This window comes from Vidua macroura, chromosome 9 (assembly GCF_024509145.1).
Source record: "Vidua macroura isolate BioBank_ID:100142 chromosome 9, ASM2450914v1, whole genome shotgun sequence".
NCBI classification, from domain to species: domain Eukaryota; kingdom Metazoa; phylum Chordata; class Aves; order Passeriformes; family Viduidae; genus Vidua; species Vidua macroura.
Window position 1 is genome coordinate 26,950,069 of NC_071579.1, and position 27,420 is coordinate 26,977,488.

General features: G+C 38.7%; 1 protein-coding gene across 4 annotated transcripts in view; it reads left to right on the top strand.

Annotated features, from left to right (window-relative positions):
- Nucleotides 1-27,420, top strand: part of OSBPL9 (oxysterol binding protein like 9) — a 58,070-nt gene that overhangs the window by 18,632 nt on the left and 12,018 nt on the right. For 2 of the 4 annotated variants that reach the window (XR_008438374.1, XM_053985201.1), the window contains exons 4-9: nucleotides 6,145-6,221; nucleotides 15,662-15,757; nucleotides 17,471-17,518; nucleotides 22,274-22,303; nucleotides 23,146-23,196; nucleotides 27,328-27,366. Coding sequence is in view for 3 of the 4 variants with exons in the window: in XM_053985201.1 (XP_053841176.1) it covers nucleotides 6,145-6,221; nucleotides 15,662-15,757; nucleotides 17,471-17,518; nucleotides 22,274-22,303; nucleotides 23,146-23,196; nucleotides 27,328-27,366 (341 nt within the window). In the remaining variant the exon portion in view is untranslated. Of the gene's footprint in view, nucleotides 1-6,144; nucleotides 6,222-8,504; nucleotides 8,585-15,661; nucleotides 15,758-17,470; nucleotides 17,519-22,273; nucleotides 22,304-23,145; nucleotides 23,197-27,327; nucleotides 27,367-27,420 lie in introns of those variants that run through there. The other 2 variants (XM_053985204.1, XM_053985202.1) reach the window with 2 other exon arrangements.

Below are 27,420 nucleotides of genomic sequence, written 5' to 3' on the forward strand. Positions count from 1 at the left end.
TGTCCAAGGTCATGTTGGACGGGGCTCTGAGCAACCTGGGACAGTGGGAAGTGTCCTTGCCCATGGCAGGGGGTTGGAATGAGATGATCTTTAAGGTCTCTTCCAAACCAAACCATTCTGTGATTCTATTATTATTTTAAATGCAAACATACCCTAAAAGCCATTTCCACAAAATATACCATAGGAAGTATTGCTTAGTGTTGCTATTATTAATATTTAAGTATTATTTTTTAGTGAAAAACCATATACTTGCCGATTTGTCCCGCACTCAGGAATGTTTAATTACAAAATTACACATTATATATGGATATCCAGAAAGAATTAATAGCAACTTGATCATGGGTTTCCTGTGTCATACAAGTTTTTCACCCAAAGCCATGTTTCTGGGCTGATTATAAAGCTTGCTAAAAAGGCTTTTGAGCTTAGGTAGCAATAAAAGAACAGTTTAGTTGATTTCTCAAGATCACAGATTCATCTTCCAAACACATTGTACTCAGGAGACCTTTGGATGCCTTTTGTTTGGGCATGACTTTGTACCTTGTGACTGCACAGGAGTTTCCTGTAGGGGCAGGGAGCTCAGGCTGGTCAGACACCTGAAGAACAAAAGGAGGGTTGATTTATGTGTGTGGGTGGAGAATGGCATTAGGAGGAGGGAGAATAATGATTGGGACAACTCCAAAATTATGATAGAGAGGAAATAATGTTCAAGCTACTGCCAGATGTAGGAGCTGCGTGTGTTAAAGGGTATTTGTCAGCAGTGGAAGTACAATTGCCAGGATTGTGTGAAACCCTGCTTCATCTTGCATGTTTTTCTATGGTTTGAAAGGCCTTCAGTGACTTTAAATAGCAATTTATTTAGCCATGGAACAGTCCTGTGATGCATGACTTTTCCACCTTATTGAGCACTACTGATAAAATCCCACTCCATTGAGACTGGTGGCAGAAATCCTATCGGTCTCAGTGTAGCCAGGATTTAATCTCTATTATCTGGTGATTTGTGTGTAAAGATACTACATTAGTTCTGCACTTGGCTGAGAAAATACAGGAATTTTGCATACAAATCAGTGGAAATAAAGGCTGCATAATTGACTCTATTGACTCTGTGGGTGTAATAGACTCTTCTTGCTGAGTTCTGCCTGTAAGTAGGTCACAGTGAGTGAAAATAAAATATGCATTTCTTCTTGTGACAGTATGGTGTTGTTGTAAGTAATCTAGTATTTTTTTTTTCACTAATTCTTCAGGTTTTTCTTTCATCCTAATGCCCATGTAGATGCACACACACACAAATAATCACCAGTATGCAGATTTTGAGGTGATATATTTTGTGTGTATTCTGTCTTCCAAGTACTGCTGAGCATGACCTAGAAATGCTGGTGGTAAATGCTGTATCGTGGAGTAGAGTTGTTAAACTTGTTTGTATCTAATCTTTAGATGCTATCAAGCTTAGGCTGGAAAAAGTAATCTGTTTTATGCTGTACTTTAACATTTGGTATACGTTATATAAACACATATAATCTCTCCACAGCAAAGTAAATATTATAGGAACTCTAAATTATAAAATTTACTCTCTATTTGGAAAATTAATAGAGGCTGAGAGCATCTAATGTAGTTGCATTTCATCTGACTTCTTATCCTCATAGAACAGAACTTTTTTAAATCCCTGACATATCTGATTTAGCAGTTTGGAAAGTTCAGAGATAAAAGACAATTTCATAAAACAAAAGGGAATTCTAAACCACAATTTTTTGGAATTACAGAAATTCTTCAGTAGAAGCAGTAATTCTTGTGTTTAGTACTTTTTTTCATTCTATAATTTTCTCTTTGATCAAATAATTGCTTTTCTTTCTCAGATTTTTTTTTTTTTTAATATAAGATTGATGTGAAAATATCTTAGGAATAAGCTCAACCAGACAGATCACCAAAAATACACATTAAAAAATATCATATTAAAACTCACTTTAATAAATGACATACTTTTCAAGTGTGTTCCTCTGAACTAGTCATAAATAGGACTGTGATCATGTTAAGTACCCTGTGCTTGTCTTAGATATGCCTGAGATGTCACAGTAAATTATACAGGTGTCTTTCAAAGGATACACCATAGACACAGAGGAGGGAGGGCTTGGGCATATGGGAACAAACTGTAATCTAGCTCATAAATACTAATTCTACTAGGGGAAAAAAAAAAGTAAAAATAGCTCAATTGACATAATCACAGTAAATTGCAATGTTTCAGCCATTAATGATTCCAGTCTCTTGCACACAGCAGTGATTATGCAGCTCTGTGTGGATTTAGCTTCTTTCACGTGCAAGTGTTCACTGTTAAATTGCAGTAAAAACTGAATTAAATTCTAGCACTTAAGAGAAAAACACTGTTAGTGCCCTCTCAACTGCAGACATAGCATGGTGATTTTTGTGGATAGTTAAATGCTCTAGCACAATTTGAATTTCAGCTGACCAGGTAACACTTGCATTAACCCCTCAGACTAAGAACCACCTTTATGTTTGTAAGTGTCAGGTATTTCCCATGTCCAGATGTCCTTCAGTGTTTCTAGGTTTTTTTTTGTAATGCTGTTATTCTAGAATCAGTCTGGGGAAAAGCAACTTGTTTATCTCACTTGCCCTTCTTCTCTTTCTAGAAGTTTTGTGCCAGGAGGCACCAGATAATACTCCTCTATTTTTGTATAAGCACACCAGTGTAATTCCTTGGACTAGATAAGAATTGCCTTATCCCAAATGTTTTGTCAGAAACAAATTCTGGAGTAGCTTTCACAGAGGAATTGAGGAGGGGATTAACTTTAAAATGGAGCCTGATCAAATAATGGAAAAGTTGGAGTGATTTCAGGGTACTTGAGGCAAGGACTAATGAGCAGTGCATTCTTGTCCCTACCTGCTGAAGAAAGCATCTGCAGATACAGAGTGGATATTAGGTGGTGTGCATCACAACCTTCTTAGGTGCAAGAGCTTTTTCTTTGACCAAAGTTGCCTTCTTTAAATGAAAAACAGCTTGATATTTAGCTTTCCCTACAGATGGGTAGATAATGATCTCTGACCATTGTGTGTAGATTTTTCCCATAAATTCTTTCTGAGTATGTAGACTAATCTCTTTTTTGAATGTTCCCATTGATTTTTTTTCTTTTTTTCCCATCAGTGATCTTTTGGCAGCTGCTCAGTTCTAAATTGCTTTTACCATTAGGGAGCTTTTACTTGCACCTAATCTCACAGCAGCCATTTTGATTAGATTTAATATAACTTTTCTTGCATCTTGCTTTACTAAAAACTGCATCCTGCTGGTTCTCTCCGTGGTTTTCTTAAGAGTCTATGGAGGAGAGCCAGGAGGATCTGCTGTTAATGATAGATGGCCTGAAATTAAACCAGTGTCCTGAAGAGAGAGTGCTTAAAAGGTTTTGATGCTGTGTTTCCATGCAGTAAGCAGTCTTCTTATGGCAGTGTCCCTGGATTTATCGTACCCAAGACTTTCTCTAAGTAGTAGGATTGATGAGATTCATGTGTGCTCCCTAAGGATTGATCATGTTATGCCAGAAAATTGCAATGTCTAATATATGAGGAAAAAAAACCAGCTTCTTCCCCCTCTGCTGAGCCCTGGTAGAGAGAGCTGTAAAGGGGTCATCGAAGAAGCAGAAGTTTCAAAAATTTAGTTTATTAATGAGCACGGGAAAGTCAGTTTCATTTTGGAACTGTATGGATTAGTTGATTTCTAGGTCTTCCCTGCTGCTGTAAGGCCTCTCTGTTCTGGTGAGGTTTCAGATAAAGTCAGAATGTGATAACAGTTGTTAATGGGCTGCTGTATATTAAGATTAGTATTTAACTAATACTGTGACCTCTTTTTGCTGGCAGTATGGAAGATCACAGGAATCCTGCTGCAACACAAGGATTAATTCATTGGTCTGCATCTTAATTGTTTCCTTTTTAGTTTAAATAATCGTGGGAAAAAACCCTTCAACATAGGATGTTTGTATCCCATGAATTACTTAATAGCTCCTCAGTGACTTGTACCCCAGTTCCCCAGGAAGATGTTTTTTGGGACTAGGAGATGGTTATTAAAAAAACATCACAGAAAAACAGAAAACAAACCCGAGAAACCTTACACACATTGAAATAATGCTAACCACTGTTGTTTTGGACACACCTTTGAAAATTTAAAGCACTGAGACATTTCAAACACTGATAGATTAATGACACAGGTAACTATATATGTTTAATGGTGACTGGAAGAATAACGTAAGAATAAACTGTAAACTATAATAGTATAGGAAGAATAAACTTGATTGGTATGTCTGGCAGGACTAGGCCAAGGAACCTGGTTTGGTAAGCAGAATCAAAGAAACTAATAAGCATTAAAATTGGTTCTAATTGGTTCAGTAATTGAAATTAGTGTTAAGGTGTAATGCTGTGCAAAAAGAACAGTGTTTGTGTGTGCATGTGTGTACAGAATGTGAAAAGAAGAACTGTAATTTGCATGTTGCAAAATGTATTTAGTGTAATGCAGTCACTGGAGGGAGTTCACAGGGCCTCTGTCCCTCCACCCTATCTGCTTTCACTGCCACATATTTTGCAGTATGAGCTTGTCCTCAGTGCCTGCTTCAGCTTCTCAACTAAAATATGCATCACCAGTAAGAAGAGTCCTGTAAGTTAAAAGTTCTTTCTAATGAGGCATATCCAGCTTTTTAATACTTGCTGCATTTCCTGCAGGAAAGTCATCTGCTGTTCTGAGTAACATTTAATTGCTTGCACTTCTTCCACTTTCTCTGTGCATCTGAAAGCACTTTGGTAGCCACTTTTCCTTATGTCTAGTTTTAATTTGTTCAGGTTAATGGTATTGTGGTCAAAATACCTGTGGCAATTGATCATACTCTACTATTTTAAAAGAACAGTGAGTAAAGATTGACTTGTAGTAGATTGGAAAAATGTGTATTTTTAGGAAAAAAAGTAGATAGATTTCAGTCTTTTACCTTGCATCTAGTGAAAATTTTGTCCCACTATTTGTGAGGCCACCTCATCAGTTAGGCTCTGAGCAAGCTTATGTATTAAAAATACAATCTTAATTATTTCTCACAAACACATACATTGTCAGTTCTCTCCTGATGTTTTGTTAACTTGAGATAATTAGTATATATATGCTGAAGTAAACACTGCAGTATGTTTATCTTTAAATTGGTAGGGGAGTTTAGAAAAATCTACATATTCAGAAGACTTGGGGCATTTTTAAGTACTGATAGGTTTAAGCTGCAGAATTCCAAAAAATAAAAGCAATGGAAACAAAAGGGTGAGGAAGGGAACATTGAAACAAAGTATTTTGAGTTGGAGAGTACATTTCACTATAACCTAAGGATATTTCCTCTGAACTCCTTAAAAATACGTGAGATAGAAATCTCAGTTCGCTGATTCATAATAGGTGCTAGATTCTAGCAGGCTTCCTGTTTCCTTTAATATCTTCCATTTCAATGAGGAACTAGAAACAATTGGTAATAACTGTTCTCAATCCATTTACAGGCCAGTTTGTTTACAGTCCATTTAATGCCTCTGGAATTTTCCCTTCTTTCTTTACCTGGAGTCCACTGCCTCTGCTCCTTTGTTTTTTAAGTACTCCTAGAGCACAGCAAAGAGCTCTTTCAGACTAGTGAAGTAAAGGTGGCATGTCTGTACTGGGGGTAGGGGGGAAAGAAAACAGTTTTAGAGTAGGATTTTCTTCAGTTTAATGTTTGTTGTATGTTTAAGATTATTCTTTGTGCTTCATTATTCACACCAGTGACCTGTTAGGGGTGTTTGTCCTGTATTATGAATCCATACCTGAAAGTTATTATGTCCACACTGAAGTAGAATTACTGGATAATTTATTACAGGTCATTTTCTTGTAAATAAGAAAATTTTAAAATTACTTAATGAACTGAGGAATATCTGTGCAAACTCTGTTTGCATGTGTTCCCCTAAAGCTGGACAAGGAACAGAGCTGTAATCACAGAAGAAGAAACAGGATATTAATGTGGAATTACGTGCTTGGTGATAAACAAAGACAGTGTGATTAATTTCCGTATTTAGTGTGGACATCAGATCTGTTTGCCTATGCCCTTTAGTATATAAGACTGCACGAAATTGAACAATATCTTATGAATACTTTTTCAGCTCGAGATGCAGATGAGAGGGAGAAGTGGATCCACGCTTTAGAGGACACCATCCTCCGCCATACCCTCCAACTTCAGGCAAGTTTCACTTTCAGTTTTCACTTGTTTTACTTTTTTTTTTTCAAAGCAATGAAATACAGTGGCATGACTGCTAATATCCAACACATCCTGTATAAAATCTGGCTGTTCTATGGCCTATACAATTGAATATAGTAAAACATCTGTTTAGGTTCAAGTCTGTGACATTTTTCTTGTCCTACCATAATGAAAAGTCAGAATGACACTTTCCATTATTAACTCATGTTTATAATATATATAGTTATCATTAACTCATATTTATTTATAATGTATATTTATGGTAAGGTTCTGGATTTATTGTTGTACATTTAATTTGGGTTTTGGTTGGGGTTTTTGGGGTTTTTTTTTTTTTTGCTTAAAACTAGGAGTGCTTTTTGGGTCAAGCCTCTTGTGTGCTTGTATGCCACCTAATTTGGAAATTAAAATGAGACAGCAGCATTGAACCTCTTTCTGGATGACAAAAATAATAAATAGCTTGTTTGAAGCTGGATATCACTGTGTAAGCTGGGTATCAGTCATTTTCTGTTTCTAAAAACAGATGATTGGATTGAGGATGGTTCTTAGCTTTAGTTACCTAGTTCCAGGAGTCGGATTCTGTCATCCTTGTGGGTCACTTCCAGCTCTGGATACTCTGTGGTTCTATGATCTAAGATCAGTTTCTGGTGATACTCTAGAGCTGAATATGTCTATAAGACTTGCTGAACTTTTTTTTTTTTTTTTTTTTTTTGCCCTGGAGAGAAACCCAAACTCTCATGAAAGGGATTTGGTTTGTACCATATAGGTGTCTGGTGACAGTGTAGAAATCTTAAAGCAGGTGTTCATTATTAGTGTTAAATAAAGCTTTGATTGTGCTTTTGTAGTATGGCAAAAGAATTAGGTCTCTTAACATTTGATTCACTGTGAAGAAAGATAGAGTAAAATCTCTAATATCACATAAAGAGAAGCTTATGAAGACTGATTTAGGTGACATTTGCCCAATCTAAAGGGTTAGAACAAGCCTGAATTTGACCCATTCAACTTTAGACCCTTGTACTATCTCAATTTACCTGTTAGACAGTGAGTTTCAACCTTCTTTCATCTATTAAAGACCACTACAAATTTTTTAGAGAACAGCAGATCCCTGGATAAAAATTCCCATTCGACAATCAGCTTTTTTCCCCTTCTACTGTGCCATGGGTATGTTAGAAGTAATCTCTCCATCTGGACACAGTAGCTGACCAAGGGCTGAAGAACCCCACTCTGCAGTGGATGTGAGGAGACAGGGATTACCTAGGGAACAATATGTGGATGTAGAAGGGCTGAGCTCCTTCCCAAGGGATGCCTCTTTCCCCATTCTCAGCTTAGAAAGTGAATAGGTTAATGTGAGTGGTCCTGTTTAGGGTCTGATATGAAGGAAAATGATCTGTGCTGTTTTCTCCACCTGGAAGACTTTTTATGACCTGGAGAAACAGAGTCAAGGAATGAAGCACCAGAATATACATTGGTTTTATCAAAATGTACGCTTCTGCGCTCTCTAGAAATTGTGAGTGTAGTTATATTGATGGAAATAGATTTCATGATAGCAGCTAATAGTGGAACTATTTCCCATTACATAACTGTTCACATTCCTGGAGATTTTCAAACACATAAGGCATATTTGGGAGAAAAAAAAAAAAAGCCCAAGTTAGTAATTTATCTAGTAATGTTTGAGGGAATAATTAAAAACCAGAATTGAGTACTAAGAAACACATCCTCCATCCTTGTAAATATGTTCACCATTGAATGTAATATTTTGTGGGCCACTGCTGTGTGCTCACCAGTCATTTTCAAGAACCTTCTTCAGTGTCATGTAACCTTTTAGCCTCTGGCCCTTGTTTGCGGAGTCGGTGGAGTAGTGTTCACTTACACCCCCATTCAGGAACTGCCAAGGACTGCCACGGGAGCTGCTGAACTGATTTAAGAATGAAACACGACTGCACCTCCTTGCCAAAACTCTTTCTTTCATGGCTTAGGAGCGCGGTGTTCCTTCTGTTCACCCGCACCGGTGGGACGCGGGGGCGGAACGAGCAGAGGCCGAAGTTTGGGGGGATGCTCGCAGGGCCGAGCGCGGGGTGAATCCCGGCAGAAACCTCCCCGCGCCTCCATGGCCGGCCAGGCCCTGCTGGCCTTCCCCCTCCCTCCCCTGGCCGCGGCTCTCGGGGCCGGGCCGCCCCCGCTCCAATCTCCGTCCGCCGTGTTCGTGACGCGCTCGGCGGGGCCGCGGCCGGGGGTCCTGCCCTTCCCATCCCGCCCCTTCCCGCCCCGCTGGAGGCGGCGCTGCCGGGGCCCGGCGGGCGGCCAGCCCCGCTCCTCCGCTGCGCTCGAAGCACCGAGGGATGGCCGGTGTGAGTACGGGGGGCCGCGGGTCGGGGCTGCGGGTGTCCCTCGGGGCGCCTCCGGGGCGGGCAGCGAGCCCCTGCCCTTGGCGGCCGAGCGGCGCTGGCGCTGCCCCGCCCGGGCACGGCGGGAGCGGGGCCGCGGGCACGGAGCGCCCGGGTGGCTCCGGCTCCGGGCAGCAGCGAGCGGCGCCAGGTCCCGGGTGCCCGCAGGGATTCTGCTATCCGGACACACAGACACGCCTTGGCTTCAGTAGCCTGTGAACAAAACGGCGTTTCATGCACTTGATGTTCTTTCGCTTTCCTTTTCCTTCGGACAAAACAGTGAAATGGGTTCTTTGGGGGATTATTGGCTCAGCGGGATGGCGGGGTCTGAGTGCCACGGCAGAGATTATTTTCTGTAAAGGCATTTTCTTAGGTTCTTAGTTTCTGTCGCTGACTAAACGTGTGGTTCACAGTTACTTAAAATCTTTAGGCGTCTGGTTTTGCCCAAAATGTCTTTTCTGAATCTTTTCAGTCTGCCTGTGCTGGTACAGGAGTGTTCAAGTTTGAAAGTTAGAGCTGACTTCACTGTACCAAAAACTCATCTGAGCTGTCAGAAACTGCACCAAACCCCCGGGGGTTCGTGTGCTGTGTGAACCAAATCAGGAAGGATTACGAGTTAATGCGAGGTGGAGAGGTGAAGTGGTGTCTTTGTGTTCTCTAGTCTGATTAATCTTGCTGGTTTTATTTTTGCCTAAATGTTCTGCTGTGCTGTCCTTCACCATTTATAATGGAAGTGTTTTTGTAACACAGGATAAAACACACTTCTGCCCCCCTCCCCCCAAGCCTAAAATGAGCTACAGTCATAATTGAGTCATAAATACATAGAATGTGTAAAGGGACAAAAACTGTCCAGAGGGCTGACAATTAGTAATGTGGTATCCAAGGGGAACAACAATAGGGAGGAAACATTTCAGAGACACTTGAAGCCTGATGTGTTTGAATTTTGAAACTGAAGTGTGTTGTGTTTTCGTATGCTTTTGTATTAATGCTATTACTAAAAATACACGTAGTAGTTCTAGCATTAGCTCTGTCTGTGGAAAAGTCATTGAACAGATGGTGTGATACTACTGGAAATGCCATTCTGAACCCCGCAGAGTTTTTCCCCTTATCCCCCCAAATTGTTACTGTTGTGGCATTAGCAGGCCTGTGGCTTTGCAGTGGCAGCACAGCAGTTGCCTCATACCCACAGGACCTAAGGGGGAGGGTGTGCACGGGGTGAAGGCATGTTGTGGCTAAAGTTTCACGTTTGTGTTGGGAGATAAGTTATCTCACATTTTCTTCAGTTCCTCACCAGCATCTTATATCAACCAGCAGTCCCATTCAGACAGGACATGCTTCTAATTGTCCTGCTTTCCTTGCTGTCTGTCAAGTACACCCTGGCAGCACCCCAGTGCTACAAGTACTTTTGGGCAGTGGAATTTGGCTCTGGAATTGTCTCGTGAGTTATAATGGATAGCTCATGTCTTTTAGGACCACAGTAACACAGTAACTTCCTTATTTGATCTACACAAAACTACTTCAGCCTCTAAGTGGCCTCTGTAGAGACAAAGAAACTGAAATTATGAAGGTGGGCCATTTCTAACCACTATTAAAGTGAAAGGAATTGAGTGAAAATTAATTGCTTTGTAGGTTGATAATTCCATAATTTAAACAAGATGTTTACTTCCTAAGTAGCAAATGATAAGAAAACTTGATTCTAATAAGTGGGTCTATGCTGGCTGTTGTGAAGAGTAGATACAGAGGATGAAACACTGAGTTACACCATGACTTCACCAAAATGTAGGAGTTGGTGCTGCTTCTGGAAGCAGTCCTGTCTTACTTCTCCTAGCAAAAGGGAAGAGGCAGTGTGGAAAGAAGGGTAGAATTTGGAAGTTAAAATTGCTATTTTTGCTGCTCTCTCTTTCTGCATTTATTTTTAACCCTGATTAGTTTCCACATTGAGTTGTTTATGTGACAAAGTAAATGTTTATGCTGACTCAAAATAAAGAGCAGAGTGAAGGCCAGAGTAAACAGCAGGGGAACTGATTTGTTTCCCATTCATTTATGCTGGTGCAAAGTGTTTATGAAATATTGATAGTAGCAATTCACTTAGTATCACATTAACCAGGATTTTTTCTGACCTTTCTAAAGCTGCGAGCAAGAGCACAAGGTAGAGTAAAATTTTCATGTGTGTTAAGTATATTACACTCTAAAGTGTATTATATTGTTATTTACTGGCTTTTCAGTGCTGCTTCTTTTGTGAGTCAAGAATTCTTGCATAAAACTAAAACCAGGCTCTTTTAGATTAAGTCTATATCCAGTGTAGATATTTTCCAAGTGCTAGGGGGAGGGCATAGGGTTGGTAGCCATGCTGCCCTTTTCAGATTTTGCTAATGAAATAATCAGAATAGTGCCTGAATCCCCTTGTGCATGTGTATTATGTGCATTATCTGCACTGATTATAGATTATAAAGGTAAAGAAATGGGACTCTGAGATACACTTCATATTTGTGAGGTTTCAGAATTGTAACCTATGCTTTAAAGACACAATTTTACATCAGTGTGTAAATGTTTCTGTCTTCTGAACTTTCTGTTCTCCTTGAAGGTCTGATAGTATCTACAGGTACACAGTCTTTGCCAAGCATTTTGTGTTTTGCAGAGTAGAACCTTTTTTTTTTTTCCTGTAAGAATTGCAGTATTCTGTTTGGAAGGGTCATATGCTTTCCACAACCTGTATATTTGTTTTCAAATGCTTACATTCTGAGCTTCAAATATTGCATAAAAATCTAGCAGAGGGAAAAAATAGAGTTGTTTTTGCCACCAAAGTGCCCTTGTTTAGTGGCTTACAAGTTCATTTCTTGTTTTTCTTCAATTTTTTATCAGTGGTCCTTACAGGCAATGTCCAGCTCATCACAATCAAGCATGTAGGCAGGGAATATGTTTCTGATGAGATACTGTGGATGAAAGGAAAACATTCACTCCTCCAAACTAACTTACACAGGAATTTTTTGTTGGATTTGGAATCCTAATTAGATGAAGAATGTAGAAGAAGTGTCTTCAAAAAGATAAGAAATTCCACTTTGTACAGTTTTCTGCCTTCCTCCCCCAGGAAAGCTATTATTATAATGCTTTTATTTGAGAGATATAGTTGAGTTTTTCTGGTATGCTTCTTTTAAGGAGGATGCAATCTTTTCACCCCATCTAAGTTTGAAAGAACTGGTTTAAATTAGGCTGAATTACTTCTCAGCATGGACAAGTTTTGAATACAAATGCATTAGAGATATGTGTGACTTCTAATTTGGAGGACAAGGAAACAACATGAAACTCCCTTGGTGCTAGCAGTTCTGTAGTGAAAATAAGGCTCATAATATGTATTTTTAATTAGGTTATGTTTTGTTGTTGCCCTTCTGTTCACCTCCTCCAAAAAAAGGATTGTGTATAAAGGGAATAATTTTGCAGGACTCAGCAAATTGTTTACTCAACTCTAGAGCAGCATGGAAACCCTTTCCTAGGAAAGCCATCCTGTCTGGTCACTCCACATCACTGGTGATCACAGAGATCCCACTGGGACACTGATCTCAGACTGGTCAGTGCTGCTGGGCCCTGCCTCCTGCAAACACTGGCATTGAGATGTGTCCTGGAGAGTCTGGGCCTTAAGCTTTTGCTGTGTCCTGAAGGGGAGGGACATTCCAGAAGTTGTGGGAGGGAGGGAGGATGAGGGAAAGAATGCTATGGTACCTTTTTCTTTTTTCTCTAGAGTTCTTATCAGTATCGTTTTCCTTGGTGGGGAGCAGTCAGACATCAAATTACTTGTTTTGACACCAAACTTCTTGGTTTGGAAGGTGGTGGTCAGACTAAAATTTTTAAAATTACTGCCTTCTGCAGCTATTTCATCTGTTAATTCTTTTAAACTTACATGAACACAGAGTCTTTATTTGAGGTTAATAAAGTGTACTTACAAATAGATGTAGTTACTCAATGGAAAAAACAAGTAATACTACTTCAGAGAGGTACTGACAGTAAGATAGAGTCAGTGCATTTCTGAAGATCAGAAATAGTCTGGATTCCTGTTCTTTTCCATAATCTGAAGATACTTATTTTAGAATCACAAGATGTCTTCAGCTGGAGAAGACGTCTGGAAATCCCCTATTCCAAGCACCTTCTTATTGCAAGGCAAACTTGTACTTTAGATCAGGTTGTCAAAAGTCAAATCCAGTTGAGTTTGGAGCTCTGCCCTCCAAGGGTGGAGGTTCAACAGTATCTGCAGGCAACCTGTTTTGTCAGTCTGTGAATAGGTGAGCAGAGTATTTTACAAGTTCCTCATAAAAATTTGATTGCTCGTGAGATGTGCAGATTGGTAATGCATGAGTTTACCAAGCTGTTAAATGCCATTCTAGTGACTCTGCTCACCTGGTTCTTTTGAAGCCTCATTTCCTTCATGGCAGGGAAGGAGAGAAAGGGTCCCCATTTTACCTTTACTGTGGCTTTGAGAGACCAGAAGATCAAGAAATAAGCATTTATTATGCAAATGTGCACTTCATGTATCTCCTCTCTGTAAATTACTACTGGGTTTGAAATACTGATTGATCTTGTTTGCTATTTATCCAGACTCTTTTTTTCTATGGTATTGCTCTTTTCAACTTTTCCAAATATCTTTTGGTTTTCAATTCTAAAACTATGTGAGAACTTAGATTATTAACCTAATCTCATATAAGACAGGCTAATGAATTTGCTGAGAAGATTATCAAATTTCATCTTAACTACTCAAGAGCAAACTAGTGAGGTGCTGCAGCTTTAAGTACCTGCGCTTTGCAAAAATTATTCTCATGTTTCATCTCTGTTATATTCAGCTTGACACTTTACCTGGTTTTATGGCTTTCTCTTTACATTGTTTGAAGTTTTAATTTTCTAATAGAACTTCTTAGGTTACAATTTTCACTCTGTGTTTTGTGTGGGTGTCTGCTCAATTGTAACACTGAATGTTTTGATCAACTTTTCCCTTAGTTCTAAGAGCCTGAAATTTAAGAATGGCATTTTATCTTTAAGCAACAAATACTAGATAGTTACATGTTAGTAGTCACAGAGTGAGGACTGAAATAAAAATCAGCATTTTGATGCAGCATACAGATAACATGCACTGTAAACTATATTTCTGTGTATAGTATCTTCAGCAGAAATTTCCTGTATAGTTTGTGTGGTTTGGTGTATGAAATCTGACCTCCAAAATTTTTAACTGAGCTTGCAGGATCATTTGCAGAACTGATGAGGTTGGCTGGTAGCTGTACAGACAATTCCATTTTCAACAAGGAAATTGAATACTAATTTCACATTATTTCAGATGTAGTTTCAGTGTAATTTAAACTAGTTTGAGGGAGTATAAAAAGTTGCTGGGTTGAGAGCACTCTCCCTACTGCCTATTAGTTTTTTTGATAACTTATTAAACTCAGTGCTTTTTGAATTTATTTTTTGTCATAGTCAAAATGGCTTCTTTTTTTCTCTTCTTCTCCTCCCTCCTCCTCGTTTCACAGCACTATTTCTAAATTTGGCTGGTGTTCACTGTCTAATACAGTATACCCATCTGTATGGATAGATATACTCCTGTAGAGCTGTTGTCAAGATCTGCATGCCCATCTGCAGTAAATGAATAAAGAATAATATTTTCTACAGTCAGTAGATGGGTTTATGTTTTAGGCTGTGAGGGATATTGTGCAAGTCATTCCACTACTGCACAAAAATGCTCACACCTCTAAAGAGCCATCAATAAAACTCTTAATATGATGGCCCAGTATCATACAAAAAAATTGTCTGTTCTGACAGAGCAAACAATTCCAAAGAAAACGTTGCAGTAATGTGGAATTTTACAAATGCAGATTGCCTGTCTTCCTCCATGTGGAATGTTTTGTCCCACTGCTTGATCTTTACATGCTCAGACTCCTGAGATCCTCAGCAGTTCAAACAGCAGTTGATGGTTTCAGCAGAGTTTGAAGTTGTCCTCTTTGAGATCACTGTGACCACAGGTGAAAATATTGAGGCTGGTAGCAAAGATGTCACTGCTGTGACGTTCTCAGGATTATGTTATCTTACAACTGATGTTTGCTTCTTTATCCTTCATGGATTTTTCCTACTATATATGCTTAGTGTACGATTTTTTGTACTGGGTGTGCTTCAGTATTTGTTTCTCAGTTCCATTTGCATTAAAGGTATTATATAAATAAACCTTTAATGTGTTTACATAGCATATGTGCACAAAGGCAGAAGTCATGAAGAATCCTCTATTTTCTTTCCTCTAATTAAAGATGTGGTATCCCAGGGGGAATTTGTTTGGGTCTTTAAATCAGTGGTGTATCAGTTTAGAGATAGGAGTTATGTTATATACAGAAGTGTGCTCTGAGTGTTATTAGGAGAAACAAGTTTCCAAGCAAGAAAATATAAAAGTAATCATTCTCATTGCACTGATAAATTGTCCCTGGTGGTGTATGTGCAACACAGTGTCAAAATTCAGATACAGTGACAAGGATGCAAATTGTAATAGCTGGACAGGAACTAGGGCAACCTGGGCTAATAATTTTGAACTTTTCAGATCAAAGGTATTTAAGAAAAGATTTAGCAGTTCTTGCTAGGGAGCTGTGAGTTGAGCAATACTGTCTGAAGTGTGAAAAGTGCAGTTATCCCATTGGGTATGATTTGGGCTTCCCTAGCTGAAGTGTAAGGCTATGGAATCACAAGACAGTCTTCAGAAAAATGTGAATTCTCCTTTATATTTTATAGAGAAACTTTAATCAGTGTAATTTAAGAGGATTTGTTCAATCATAAGTAATGAAGTACTCTGGTGTGTGATGAATATCCCCCCTCTGAAAATGTGGAGCAATTTACTGGTACTGATTTAGTTGCAAATAGAAGCCAAATGTGTTCAGCTGTGTGCCTGTGTTTGCACGTGGTAGGATGAGAGACAAGGCAGCATTTTCTCAGTCAGATGGCAGGCAAAACCATATTGTTGTAATTTTCTTCCTCCTCTGAAACACTAATTAAATATTTGATTTTTATTTGTTTATTTAATTCTAGGGTGTGGATTCAGGATTTGTTCCCAGCGTTCATGATTTTGACAAGAAACTTACTGAGGCTGATGCTTACTTACAGATCTTGATAGACCAGTTGAAGGTATGGTAACTAAATATTGTATTTAGTGTGTTGGGCTCTGTTTGTCAGGCTGGATTTCAAGGCCAGCTTGAAAGGAAGCTCAACAGAGAGAGTCAGTCAGGATGGAAATGCCTTTCTCTTAGGATTGTTAAAAATTGGAATATCTCAAGTAGATTTATATAAAATGGTTTACAATTGCTGAAGGATTCTGTTTTATATAAAACCTTGGTGGAAATGGCAGGGTTAAATATGTTAAGTTTCATTTTAAAGCATAATTAAATCATTGTGTTGCTCATAGCATTTAACTTGAGAAGATTTTGTCAAGTGATGTGTAACTATAGTTGCAGATAGTTTCAGACTTTGTTGCAGTGGTGGTGGATAATCCATGCTTTGTCCTTGAGTGAAACATTCTGTAGGAGTGTTGTACAATACAGCTCTTTTAAACTTTGTATTTTAAGAATAGATGGGACTGCAAGGAACAGTGAGGTCATATCTCTCAGTACTCACCTTACTGAGAAAAACACTTTTTGCTGCTGCTTAGGACACCTTTTTCCCATGACTCAGCTGATTAAAATTGCTGTTAAATTGCTTCAGTTCTGCTGGGTTGGATTTTTTTCCCCTGATATAATGTGCAAGTATTGCATGTGGGATATTCAGCAAAAATTCAGTTGGAGGGTAGGGTGGAGAGGGGGATGAGCACAGCAACAAAAATGAAGGTATGCAGAAGAGATGCAAACAAAATTCAGAGCTGCCCTGCAAAGACTTGATCAGGAGCTGTCTTTGTCTGCCACTCTGGAGCCATCACTTCACTGACAGAAGGTATTTAAATGTTTACACCTTCTAATTCTTATTTCAGGCCAGCTGGGGGGAGGGGAATAGAAATTAATTAATAATGAAAGATGAGTCAGTTTGAGGATGGACAGAGACCAAGATCACAGTCTATTTTTAGAACTAGAAATCAGCCCTCTGGGGAAAGGGAACACATGAGAAGGTTTGAGGCAGGCAGTTGAGTGGAGAGCTGCAACTCACTTCCTAAAAATTACATCCTCTTCTCTAAGCTACAAGGGTGGATGTGATGAACTTTCAGCATTATCCGTAGTCTTTCCTCTTCCTTGAACAGCTTCATGGTTGTGTGTGCACCTCAGAGGCCTCTGTTAACTCTTTCAGCTCAGCTCGTGTTAAATGCACATGCAGGCTTTTCAGTGAGGGTTTGTTTCACTTTGTTTTGTTGCATCTCATATCCCACTTTTAAGAAAATAAACATAAATTAATGCTAGGAAGTCATATCTTCCCCAAAAAATGTGCTTAAGTGATTTGGATCATGTACCTGAATCAAGGTACCTGGAAGGGTTGATAAGAGTTAAAGCTCTTCTGGTGAAATGCTTCATAAGCCCCAAAGGTTTTTGCTGAAATAGAAGAAAGGCAGCTGGAGGTGTTCTGATGAGTTCACTTAGGTTACTTAAGCTCACCTATTTTTTCAAATAATGGTAGAATTGTCAGGCTTAGCTGTGAGATTTGGTCTCTTGCAGGATGGGATGATGTGAGAAATTAGTTACAAATCTGTTATATCACAAATGCTGTAAAGAAATACTAGGCCAAAACTGCTTTGGATCCTAATACAAGGTTTGTATGACTTTATTAAATGTTTTTGGTTTTGAAATGTTGGTGTTTCTGTCTGATTTTATATGGAAAAATAACACTTTCAGTATTTTCACAACTATCTTTTTCTTTCAGCTCTTTGATGAAAAACTCCAGAACTGCAAAGATGATGAACAGAGAAAAGCAAGTACATTTTATCTTAAAAATTATCAGGCGGTGTAGTGCATCAGTTTGCTGTAGTAGAAATGCTAAGTATGCATTTATTGGGTTTCAAAATCACTTCAAGCAATTTTAATAACTTACAACAGTTGTGTTGTGACTAAGTTTCCAAAAAAAACTTTTAGTAGTAATGGGAGTTATAACATTAAAAAAAGGTTGCAGTCTATCAGAAATAATTGCTCCTCTGCTATCCCGTATATTGAAATGCTTCCAACAGTGTTGAAAGTGCTTTAACTTAAATTTGCTATTTTTTAATCTTTAACAAGAATGAGTCTTTAATGTTGGTAAGAATTACAAAGCTATTCCAAAGGAAAAAAAAATCCTCCTAATCATGTATTTCACATAATCAGTCTGCATCATGTATAGGTCTCTGACACATTGGAAGTCTGAGAATACTACAGTTCATTCTCTGAAGTGAGGGTGCCAGAAATGTAGTGCAAATGTAGTAGAAATGGGGAGCACTGCTCTTCAAGCAAGGATGTAATTCAATTAAATGGTTTGTGTTCTTTGCATCCCCTCCTGTTCCATCCCAAAGTCAGCTCTGCAGGTCTGGGTTCAACCACTGTTTAAGAAAGGCTGGCACATACCTTTGGTGGTATAGGTTTGGCCTGAAGTGTCATGCTGGTTTAATATATTAATTTGTGTGTGTAGAGGAGGGATTTAACAATTCTTTATGAAGGGTTTCTTCTCTTCAGAGGAGTTTCTTCTCTTCAGCAAATGCAGTAATTTTGATATCATGAAGTAGTGGTGTATTTCATCCTTGTTCCCTCCCTCAATGTCTCTTGTGGAAAACAAGCTGTGTTCTCTTGGTGTTTGATTCCTGTTTTGAAAACTCTTTGATGTTTTCTGTTTCGTTTTACTTCCTTTTAATGGTTGTGACCTTTCAAATGTTATTCATCTTACCTGATGTGCTAGGTGGTGTCTTGGGAAATTCTTTCTCATGTGCAGGCTTTTAAAAGAACTTTGAAGTACCTCTCTGTCAGTGTGTTTAATTTGTAGACAACTGACCACGGTCTAAGGATTTTGTATTTCTCCTTCAGTGTGTTTTACTGGGAAGAGTTGTCCTTCAACGTTGACCTCCCTCCAGATGCTACTTTGCAGATCAGGCAGTACTTTCTTTTTTTCCTGTGGCAGTGCTCCTAATCCCTAGGGACCTTCCACATGTTGTGCTGACTTTATTTGTCTGTGCAAGGTGCCTGTGGGACAGATGGATCGGCTTTATAGAGAAAGGAGGAGGCTCATTCTGAAGAGGCTGGCGTCCTCTGGTTTTAAATCTTGATGAGGTTTGCTATTACTACAGATTCCATTTATTCTCTATTAAAAATGAAAAAGACTTGACAAAGCATTCTTTTGTCTCTGCCTGTACTGAGAGGTTTTTTGATACAGTATTTAGCAGTTTCCCTGTTTGTTTGTGGAAGTATGGTTCAGCTGTCACATTATGAGCTGAGTGTAATCTGCAGGGTACTTCCAGCAAACCCATAGTTCTTTCCTCCAAGGGAAGAAGTTTTGGATATTTGAGTTTTAAGTGCTTCCCAACCAGCTGAATGCTGTTCTGCAACTGTTTATGGCCAGAGATTTCAAACCTGAGTTGTTGTTTTTGCAAGTTCACAGAGCACTGGTTGAGCTGGCTTTTAGTTTCAGAATATTTGGTCTTTTGAAGATGATGACATAGGTTATTGGTGTTCTGACATGCCTCAAGATCTCCTGGATATCTTCCTTCTGACATGTGGTAATATCTTGAATTTGGATGAAGACAGTGCAGATGTAGGCCTGATGAAAATGCAGGGATTCTCATGTGCTGCATTGCTGTTCTTGCAGAAGTGCAGCTAGCAGGGTCTGGTGGGATCATGCACAACCAGCAGTGCTCCAGTTCTGCTGAATCTCCTGGTGGGGTACAATGTTTGTATCTGATTGCAGAGGAAGGGAAGGGGAGGTGTGATCTGATCTGATCAAGGTGAAGACAAGACAGGATCTTGCTTTCTTACAGTGTGAACAATATTACTGGTTGGCACTCCAACCCAGCTTTTCTGTTCACTTTGGTGTAGTTATCCTGACCACACATCAGGGAGAAGAAAACTGGAGCACTCAAAGGCATCACAACAGCAAAGAGGTGCATGTTTGCAGGCTGGAACAAAGCTGACATTACTTAACAGGATTTGGAGGCAAGTGCAGCCTGTTTAAGCTGTTTGGTTCAAAACAAGTGCTTTTTGTGGAGTAAATCCAAGGCTGAGCACACAGATTTGGGTTGCACCTTACAGATTTCAACCGTGAGTCAGCTCCCCCTTCGTGCCTCTGCTGCCACTCTGTGCTGGTTGAGCTGATCCCTCTGTAGTCACATGATTGTTGAATGAGGCAAAAATCATGTTGGATGAGAAAAAAATAGCTTTCTCAGTGATTTCCTAAAAAATCAGATGTCAAGGAGATGCAATGAGCAGCAAGTAGAGGGAGCAGTTTCAACAGCAGCCTGCAGCTTGATTAGATTAAATATAGCAAATTGCATTCTGCAATTATAAATCTGCATTCTGCAAATGTAGATCTGCAGGAAATTGGTGTGTCAGATGAAAATATGTGTATTCATTACTGAAACCAGGGGAACAGTCTTACTAAAATTTTATCTCGATCACTTTTCAAAGACTAGGGAAGATGAAAAGAGAAAACTGTGATAAATGATAGTAGTAAATGTAAATGTTTGGGGGGTTTTTGTTTTTGTGGTTTTGTGGTTTTGTTTTTGGGGTTTTTTTTTGTTTTGTTTTGTTTTTTGGGGTTTTTTTTGCTAATATCTTTTATCTTCAACATACTTGCTTATGGTTTTCCTTACAATTTTGTAGTGTCTAAATTATCAAAGTTCCGTGTGCTGTGTTCTTGCAAGGTGGTTGTAGAGCACAAATGTAAAAATACTGCATCAGTGCAAACTGTCACGGCTTAATTGGCCCAGTTCACAAAGGATTCATTTCCAAAGAGGAAAAAACTATGATTCTATAATTTGCTGAAAGGCCTTAGAAGTCTGCTTGTCTTGAGGATTTTTCCCTTTCAATCTTCCATGTGATCTTTGATAAAATTACCCTTTTGTCTGTACCTCTGTGTAAGAATAATGTCTCAGTGAACTGTTTGGAAAATTACAGATAGGTGGGGAGAAACTGAATTGCATCACATGGCCTGAGGTCACTTTCTTATTTTCAGCAAAGGTGATGTCACTGAAGGGGCTGAGATCTCAGTTTATTTGGTGTATAAATACTCTATAACCAGTTGGGGGAAAAATGAGTAAAGAATGATCAAAGCTGCTGATGGCTGCCTCCAGTTGGCTGTACAGCCCTGAGACTGCATGATCTCCTTCAGCTGCATCATCTTTCATCCAACAAGATTTGTGTGTTTGGGTGCATTGCCTAGTCTATTTTGGTGCTAAAAGGCTCAGAACTTCTATGCTGTCTTATTTTAAATGCTTTTTTTGATATGTGTTGATAAAGTTTAGACTGGAAGTCTCGCAGAGACGTGAAAAACAAACAAAAACAAAGCCAAGGAATTTTTAGCTGTTGGCATGTTTCTCTTCTAGCAGCAGGAGTAAATATAACATAACTTCATGATATAGCATCCCTCATATGATATATCCTAGATAAACATGATCAAGCTTTTCCAGTTTCTAGTAGGAAGGGCTGAGTCTGGGTTCTGTTTGGCCACCTCTTGCCAATTAATCCTGAAGAAAATGTACAGCATCCCTTGAGTAATATCTAGAGCATAAGAATTATATCTGGAGCATAGCTGAAAATTTCCCCCTAGGAATTGCCTGAGAGGCTGTCACTGCATTTGTTTTCTTTTTAATCCACAAATTGGGACCGTTCATTTCTGTGGATTTATAGCTGCCTGTTCTTCTCTTGTGCTGTAGGCTTTTGCTTGCAATGCCTGGTGCAGGGAAAGGATCCTTTACACACTTGGATTATTCAACAGTCAAGAAGATTGTGACTCAAGTCACATGAGACACTCAAATTAATCAAAACAAAGAGCTCCTGTAATTGCATTAGTAGAGGTTCAGTGCTGAGTCCAGATCAGTGATTTTGCCTCCTGCAGACAGAGCCAAGGACATCAACAGGAAGCATCTGCTCCTGAACCCGGTGACGCCGATGTGGAACATGGCATGCAGATGCCTTTTGCATGCCTGAGGTGCAGTTCCACACAGGAAATCTTTATGAACCAGTGTTTCTAGATAAAATTCAGTAGGCACATTTCCAGATGCACTTTTACTGGCAGTGTAGGAAGAGCAGGAACATGTGTGCACTGTTATTTTCTGTGATTTGTTTCAAGCTGTGCTTAACTGCAAATGTTTATTGTACTTGAATGATGGTCACTTTGTGTAGTAGAGTTGAAATGTGCCACCATTCAGTGCACTTTATAAGGATACAAAATGAACTTAGAATCTTCATGCTGCATTTCATTTTTGTTGATGTTATGCAAAAAGGAAGTATAGATTTTAATGGGTATATGTGTATAATGTCACTGTTAAGAAATTCTTAACCTTGTCATCTTCAAGCTTGAATTATCAGTTTGACTTCAGGCTTGTCTTGCAAATTGTGTCTATATATGGAAATAGTCTTTAACATGTTACTTAAGGGTTTTTTTTCCCTCCCCCAATTTAAAATTAAAATACTGTGTTTATACAGTATTTAGGTCAAACCAGATGCTGGAAATTCTGTCTTTAATCAAAATGTTTTGATTTTTCTTTTACAGAAAATTGAAGGTCTCAAAGAAACAACCAGTGTAAGTTTCTTTAATTTTTGTAACTCTTATATATTGATTCTGAAATTCACCTTGTTTTCTTTGGGAAGTTCTTAAAACCTTTTTACAGAAAAATGAGAATCCATATTAGGTCCAACATTGTGATGGCAGAGACAACCTGGTTCTGGTGCTGTGTTCAGGTTTCTGTCCAGCACCTTGGAATATGGAATAGTTGGGGTTGGAAAGGGCCTCTGGAAGTCTGTAGTCCAACCCTGTGGTCAGAGCACCATCAGCTGGAACAGGTTGCTCAGGACCAAATCTAGTTTGGGTTTTGAGTAACTCCAAGGCTGGAAGCTTTACAGCTTCCCTGGACAATCTGTTCCAGTGTTTTATCATCCATAAAAGAATAAAAGGTGTTTTCTTCTGTTTAAGGTGATTTTTTTGTATTTCTGTTTGTGGCCATTGCTTGTCCTGTCACTGGGCTCCACTGAGAAGAGTCTTGCACTGGCTTCCCCTGCCTTCCCTGTCAGATATTGACCCCCCCTTGAAAAGGTCTCCCTGAGCCTTTTCCTCTCCAGATTAAACAAACCCAGTTCTCTGAGCTTCTCTTCCCATGATAATTTACCTGCCTGCAGCACTCTGGGAGTTTAGAGCTGACCTCCATTTCACCCTGACAGCCTGGCTTTATACTGTCTGTGACTTTGGAAACTTCAGTTTTCTGTTGCTGTGCTTTTGTCTCTTGGAAAAAAAAATGGGAAAGGGAAAGTAGGGGTTCAACAGAACTGAGTGTCCATTTAGTTCACACCCAATATTCTATATAACTAATATATACAAAATATTAAGGGATAGTAACACAATCTTTTCTGATATTTTTCTTTTCCTAGAGCATGGTAGAATCAATAAAACACTGCATTGTGTTGCTACAGATTGCTAAAGTAAGTACACTGTAAACTATTCTGAATTTTAGTGATGCAGCATTAATCTAATTGAAACCTAAAAGTGCCTTGTATATGATCCAGGAACAAGAAAACAATTATAAATTGATTTCTGCTTTTATTTTAATGAAGTTTCTGAAATACTGAGTTCCATAGCAGACAGTCCTGTTAATGCTCATGGTAACAGTCACATTGGTTCAAGTTTTCTTTCAGATGAACTTTCTTTTGCAGAGTTTGCTATTAGACTAAAGAAGAACTTAGACAAATGTCAGGTTGACATACAGGAACTTAACAAAGCTCTTCTTTCTGCTTCATTTAAGAATGTGGTAAAGTAAAAAGGGGAGAAAGATTATGGAAATAATGAAACCGGTTTGGCAAGGTCTGTCACAGATCTGAAGTTCATGATGATGTTGGAACTTCTTGAAGTTAGAATTGTTTTATTTGAGAATGCAGTGTGGGTAAAGCACTTACGCTTTTCACCTACGTGTTCCATTGGATTTTAAAGTTTGGGGGGCTTTGGATTTACTTTTTGTCAGATTCTGCCATTACAGGTTTAACATTCTATGTTTAGCATATGTGAATTATGAGCTGCTGATTTGTGTCTTGTGACCAAAGTGGAGGGAGGTGATATTTTGTGAAGAAATAAAGGTATTTTCAGAATTTCAGGCTAATCTACTCAGAACACATTCTGATTTATCCAGAAATAGGCGTGGGCTTCTCAATTATTTTTTTTCCTGCAATTTAGATCAACCATTTGTTGTGGCTGTGGAATGCAAGACTGCTGTTTGTCTTCATTTTAGATGCCAGATGTGTTGAACAAAATCTTGAGTGCAATGAAAATTGAAGTGTTTAGAATCTTACAGGATCAAAAGTCATTCACTGAAAGGATCAGTGCATGTTTTGTGAAATTCAATTTTCATATCATTTACTTAAGATTTTGTGAAGAAAATGTTTGTTAATGAAGAGGCTTGTACAAAACTGAAACTTTTTTACAAGCACAAGTGTTGAAACACTGAAATAGTTTTGTGCCACCTGAATTTGGAGCTAGCACAGTCTTTATTTAACATGCAGTGATGCTACTTCAATCCTTCACTGTAGTGCTAGCAGAAAAGCTTTTCAGTATTTAATTTGCTGGTTTCTAGTCCTGGGTATATTTAGAGGTGTTCTAGTACAGTGAAGTCAGTAGACAAAATGTCATTTTTTAGGGATTTGATGGAGTCAATTGTAGACAGGTTAGATAGTAATATGCTGATTTTCTTATCTATATGTGATTTGCTATATTGAGGAAGCTGTTGGAGAAACTGCAAGGAATTACTAGCTCATTTTTTCTTAATTACTGTATAAATGTATTTAGTAGTTATTTTCACAGGGGTTTAATTCCTGTGAAATTTTATTCTTTTTTAAAAAACTCTGCTATGTAATTAGCAAATGTGAAATTGCAGAGTTATAATCTTCTCAGACTGTTGATCAGAGCTGACAATAGGTGGCTGAGTCATATTTCTTGTTTCTGTTGAATATCAAATCCTGTTTCTGCTCTGTGAGAGTTTATTGGGAGTTAGACAAACGTGACCACTTATGCTGCATGTTTTGCAGTTCTTTGGGTGGTTTGCTGATAATGGACAAAGCTGGTAGTGGCAGATGAAGTCATTTAGATCAGGTTCAGTACTTTACTGCTCCAGCTACCATATGAGTGTAAAGGCAGGTGGAATTTGAGTCCCTCAAATGTGCTAACACTTGCTTTTTGTTGTACTAAATCAGACCTTGAAGTCCTTCTTTCAGTTCCACTAAATATTAACCAGTGTAAATAGGTGAGCTTATCCACTAAGGAGGAGTGGGGGTTTATTGTTTTGGTTATTTGCTAAACCATATCTAAAGCTCTTTTTGGAGCTGTTGAAGACAAGGTGGGTTAAAGGGGTGCCTTATGCACAGCTAATTGCAAGATCTTGATCCACATATAGTGAAAAAAATTTCCCCAGTACTTTAATAACCTCTTTTCTGCTTCATCTCTTCACATCTCTTCACCTTCTTTGTCTCTCAGGCAACTGTACTTGTTGACTACAAGGGAATTCTGTCTTCCTTCCTCCCACACCTTTTTCCATTAACTGTGTTAGTATCCTGATTTCCTACTGCTGTAGAAAATTTATAATACAGAGGGCTTTGGGTTTTTTCCCACAGTTCTGCAAGTTGCTTGTGTATGATGCAATCTCTGTGTAAAAATGTGGTGTGCCTGACTGTAGCTTTGTGTTCTCCATTAGAGACCTTTTAAGATTCTGCAGGTTTTGTTCCCAAATCTGTAGGGCAAGTATGGCTGCTGACTGACACTGCTGAAAATAAATCATCTTAACACCACCCTGCACCCCATTTTTACTTCCACAGTGCCTTTCTCATTAGCAGACAGATTTGCCAATCTGTGTACCTTGATAGTGTTGCCACTTCTCTATATACTTACAACTCTGTTTCCAACACACAACCATTTATTACGTGGATTATTTTGGAACATCAAGGCAAACCTGGACTTTTGCTTGTTGGAGTTTTGTTTAGTTTCTTTTTTTATTTGTGTGTTCAGTTGTTCTGTTTCATGGATTTTTACCTGTGTTAATATTTGGACAGTTAAATTTTCATTAAACTTGCTGGTAAATTGAGTGTGTAATTACACCACTCGTACTGAGGTGACTCATGACATTTCCAAAATAATGAACTAAATACCAGCTAAACAGGAATATGTCATAATACATTCATTGCTTATCAAAAAGCAGTCAAAATAAGCAGAGTGGGATGGGCAGATGGAGCATTTGGCCTGTGTTGTCCCCTTTGTGTGTGTGGCAGCTGAAGATGTCCAGCTCTGCTGGTGTGTGTGGTGTAAAATACATGAAATGTTCTGCCAGTGATGTGGTAAACCTCAGTCTTAGAAATATATATGTGTTATGAAGTACCTTTTATAATTTAGATATTTTGTTTTGCATCCTTCCCTTCTCTTTTTCACTCCATTTCTGGCCAGTCTTGTCTGCCCAGTTTTATGGAATTTCTGCCTTCCTTACCTTATTGATGCTGCTACTGGTGCATTACTGAGGTGGGATAGCAAGCATCAGTGCTCCTGCAGCATCTTTGTGGTTTATTTTTTAGGTCTTAGATGATGGGCACAACATGGGGCTTTTATGTGTTGGGAAAAAAATGTTGTATTTTGTAAATTTGCAACCTAGTGGAAATTTTTGTCCTTGGTGTTCTTTTTATCATGGAAAGCCAGACTTCAAAAATGTCAACCAGCAGAGATAAAATTTGAACAGCCTATTGCCATCTAGGATGTATTAAGTATCAAAACATAAATATGTGCCAGCTTTTTTTATACTTCTTACAGCTTTTTTTTTTTTCTTATTCCTTTTTTTAAAGGAAATCCGGGGGAGTAGTCTGCAGACAAGTTTTGAGGTTCACACTGGATGGAGTTATGGATTGATGTACTGACTAGTATGAACTTTGCAGCAGAAGGGAAGAGATTTGGCTTAGTGTTCAGTGAAATACTGTTGCTGTACAGTGCTAAAACTGTGCTGGCTGCAGATTGGCATTAACTGGTCTGCTGCTCGTGTCATTTCCCCTGAGGACAGATGTTTTTTACATTGCCTGCTCTTTCACTTATGCTTCTGGGCAAAAAAAAAAAACCCAAAATCTGAGATAGTGAATGATTTTAAAGCATTTTAAAATATAGTGGATGCCAAAAAGCAAAAGTTAAAACCTTTCAACTTAAACTTCTGCCTTTCTTGTATGTTAATCACAGAAACTGAGAACTTCATTTTTCAGGGACTTATAGGAGCTGCAGAGCATATTTTGGGGAGCTCCTAGGTACTTGGGAAGCACCCACATTATAAAGCAGAACTGTACTCTGCACTAGAGAAAGGATATTTTTTTAATTGTCTGCACTCATGTGGACGGGCCCTCAGAAAATGCTGATCTTTAGAGGTGCACTGGCTGTGTGTGGAATTGTGTCTTCCAAGTTTAGTTACTGTATCACATGATGAGGAACATTTTATGGCTGAAAATGTGAACATTCCTGAGGGAAACTCACTGTTCTCGCTTAGCACAGAACTGATAAATCATGCAAGATTGTTATGTTGATATTTTTAACATTTTTTCCTTAAGGACCAAAATAATGAGGAGAAGCACGCAAATGGACTTATAGTAAGTTTAAATCTAATCTTCATCTCCTTTTAATTCTGCAGAACATGTGAACAG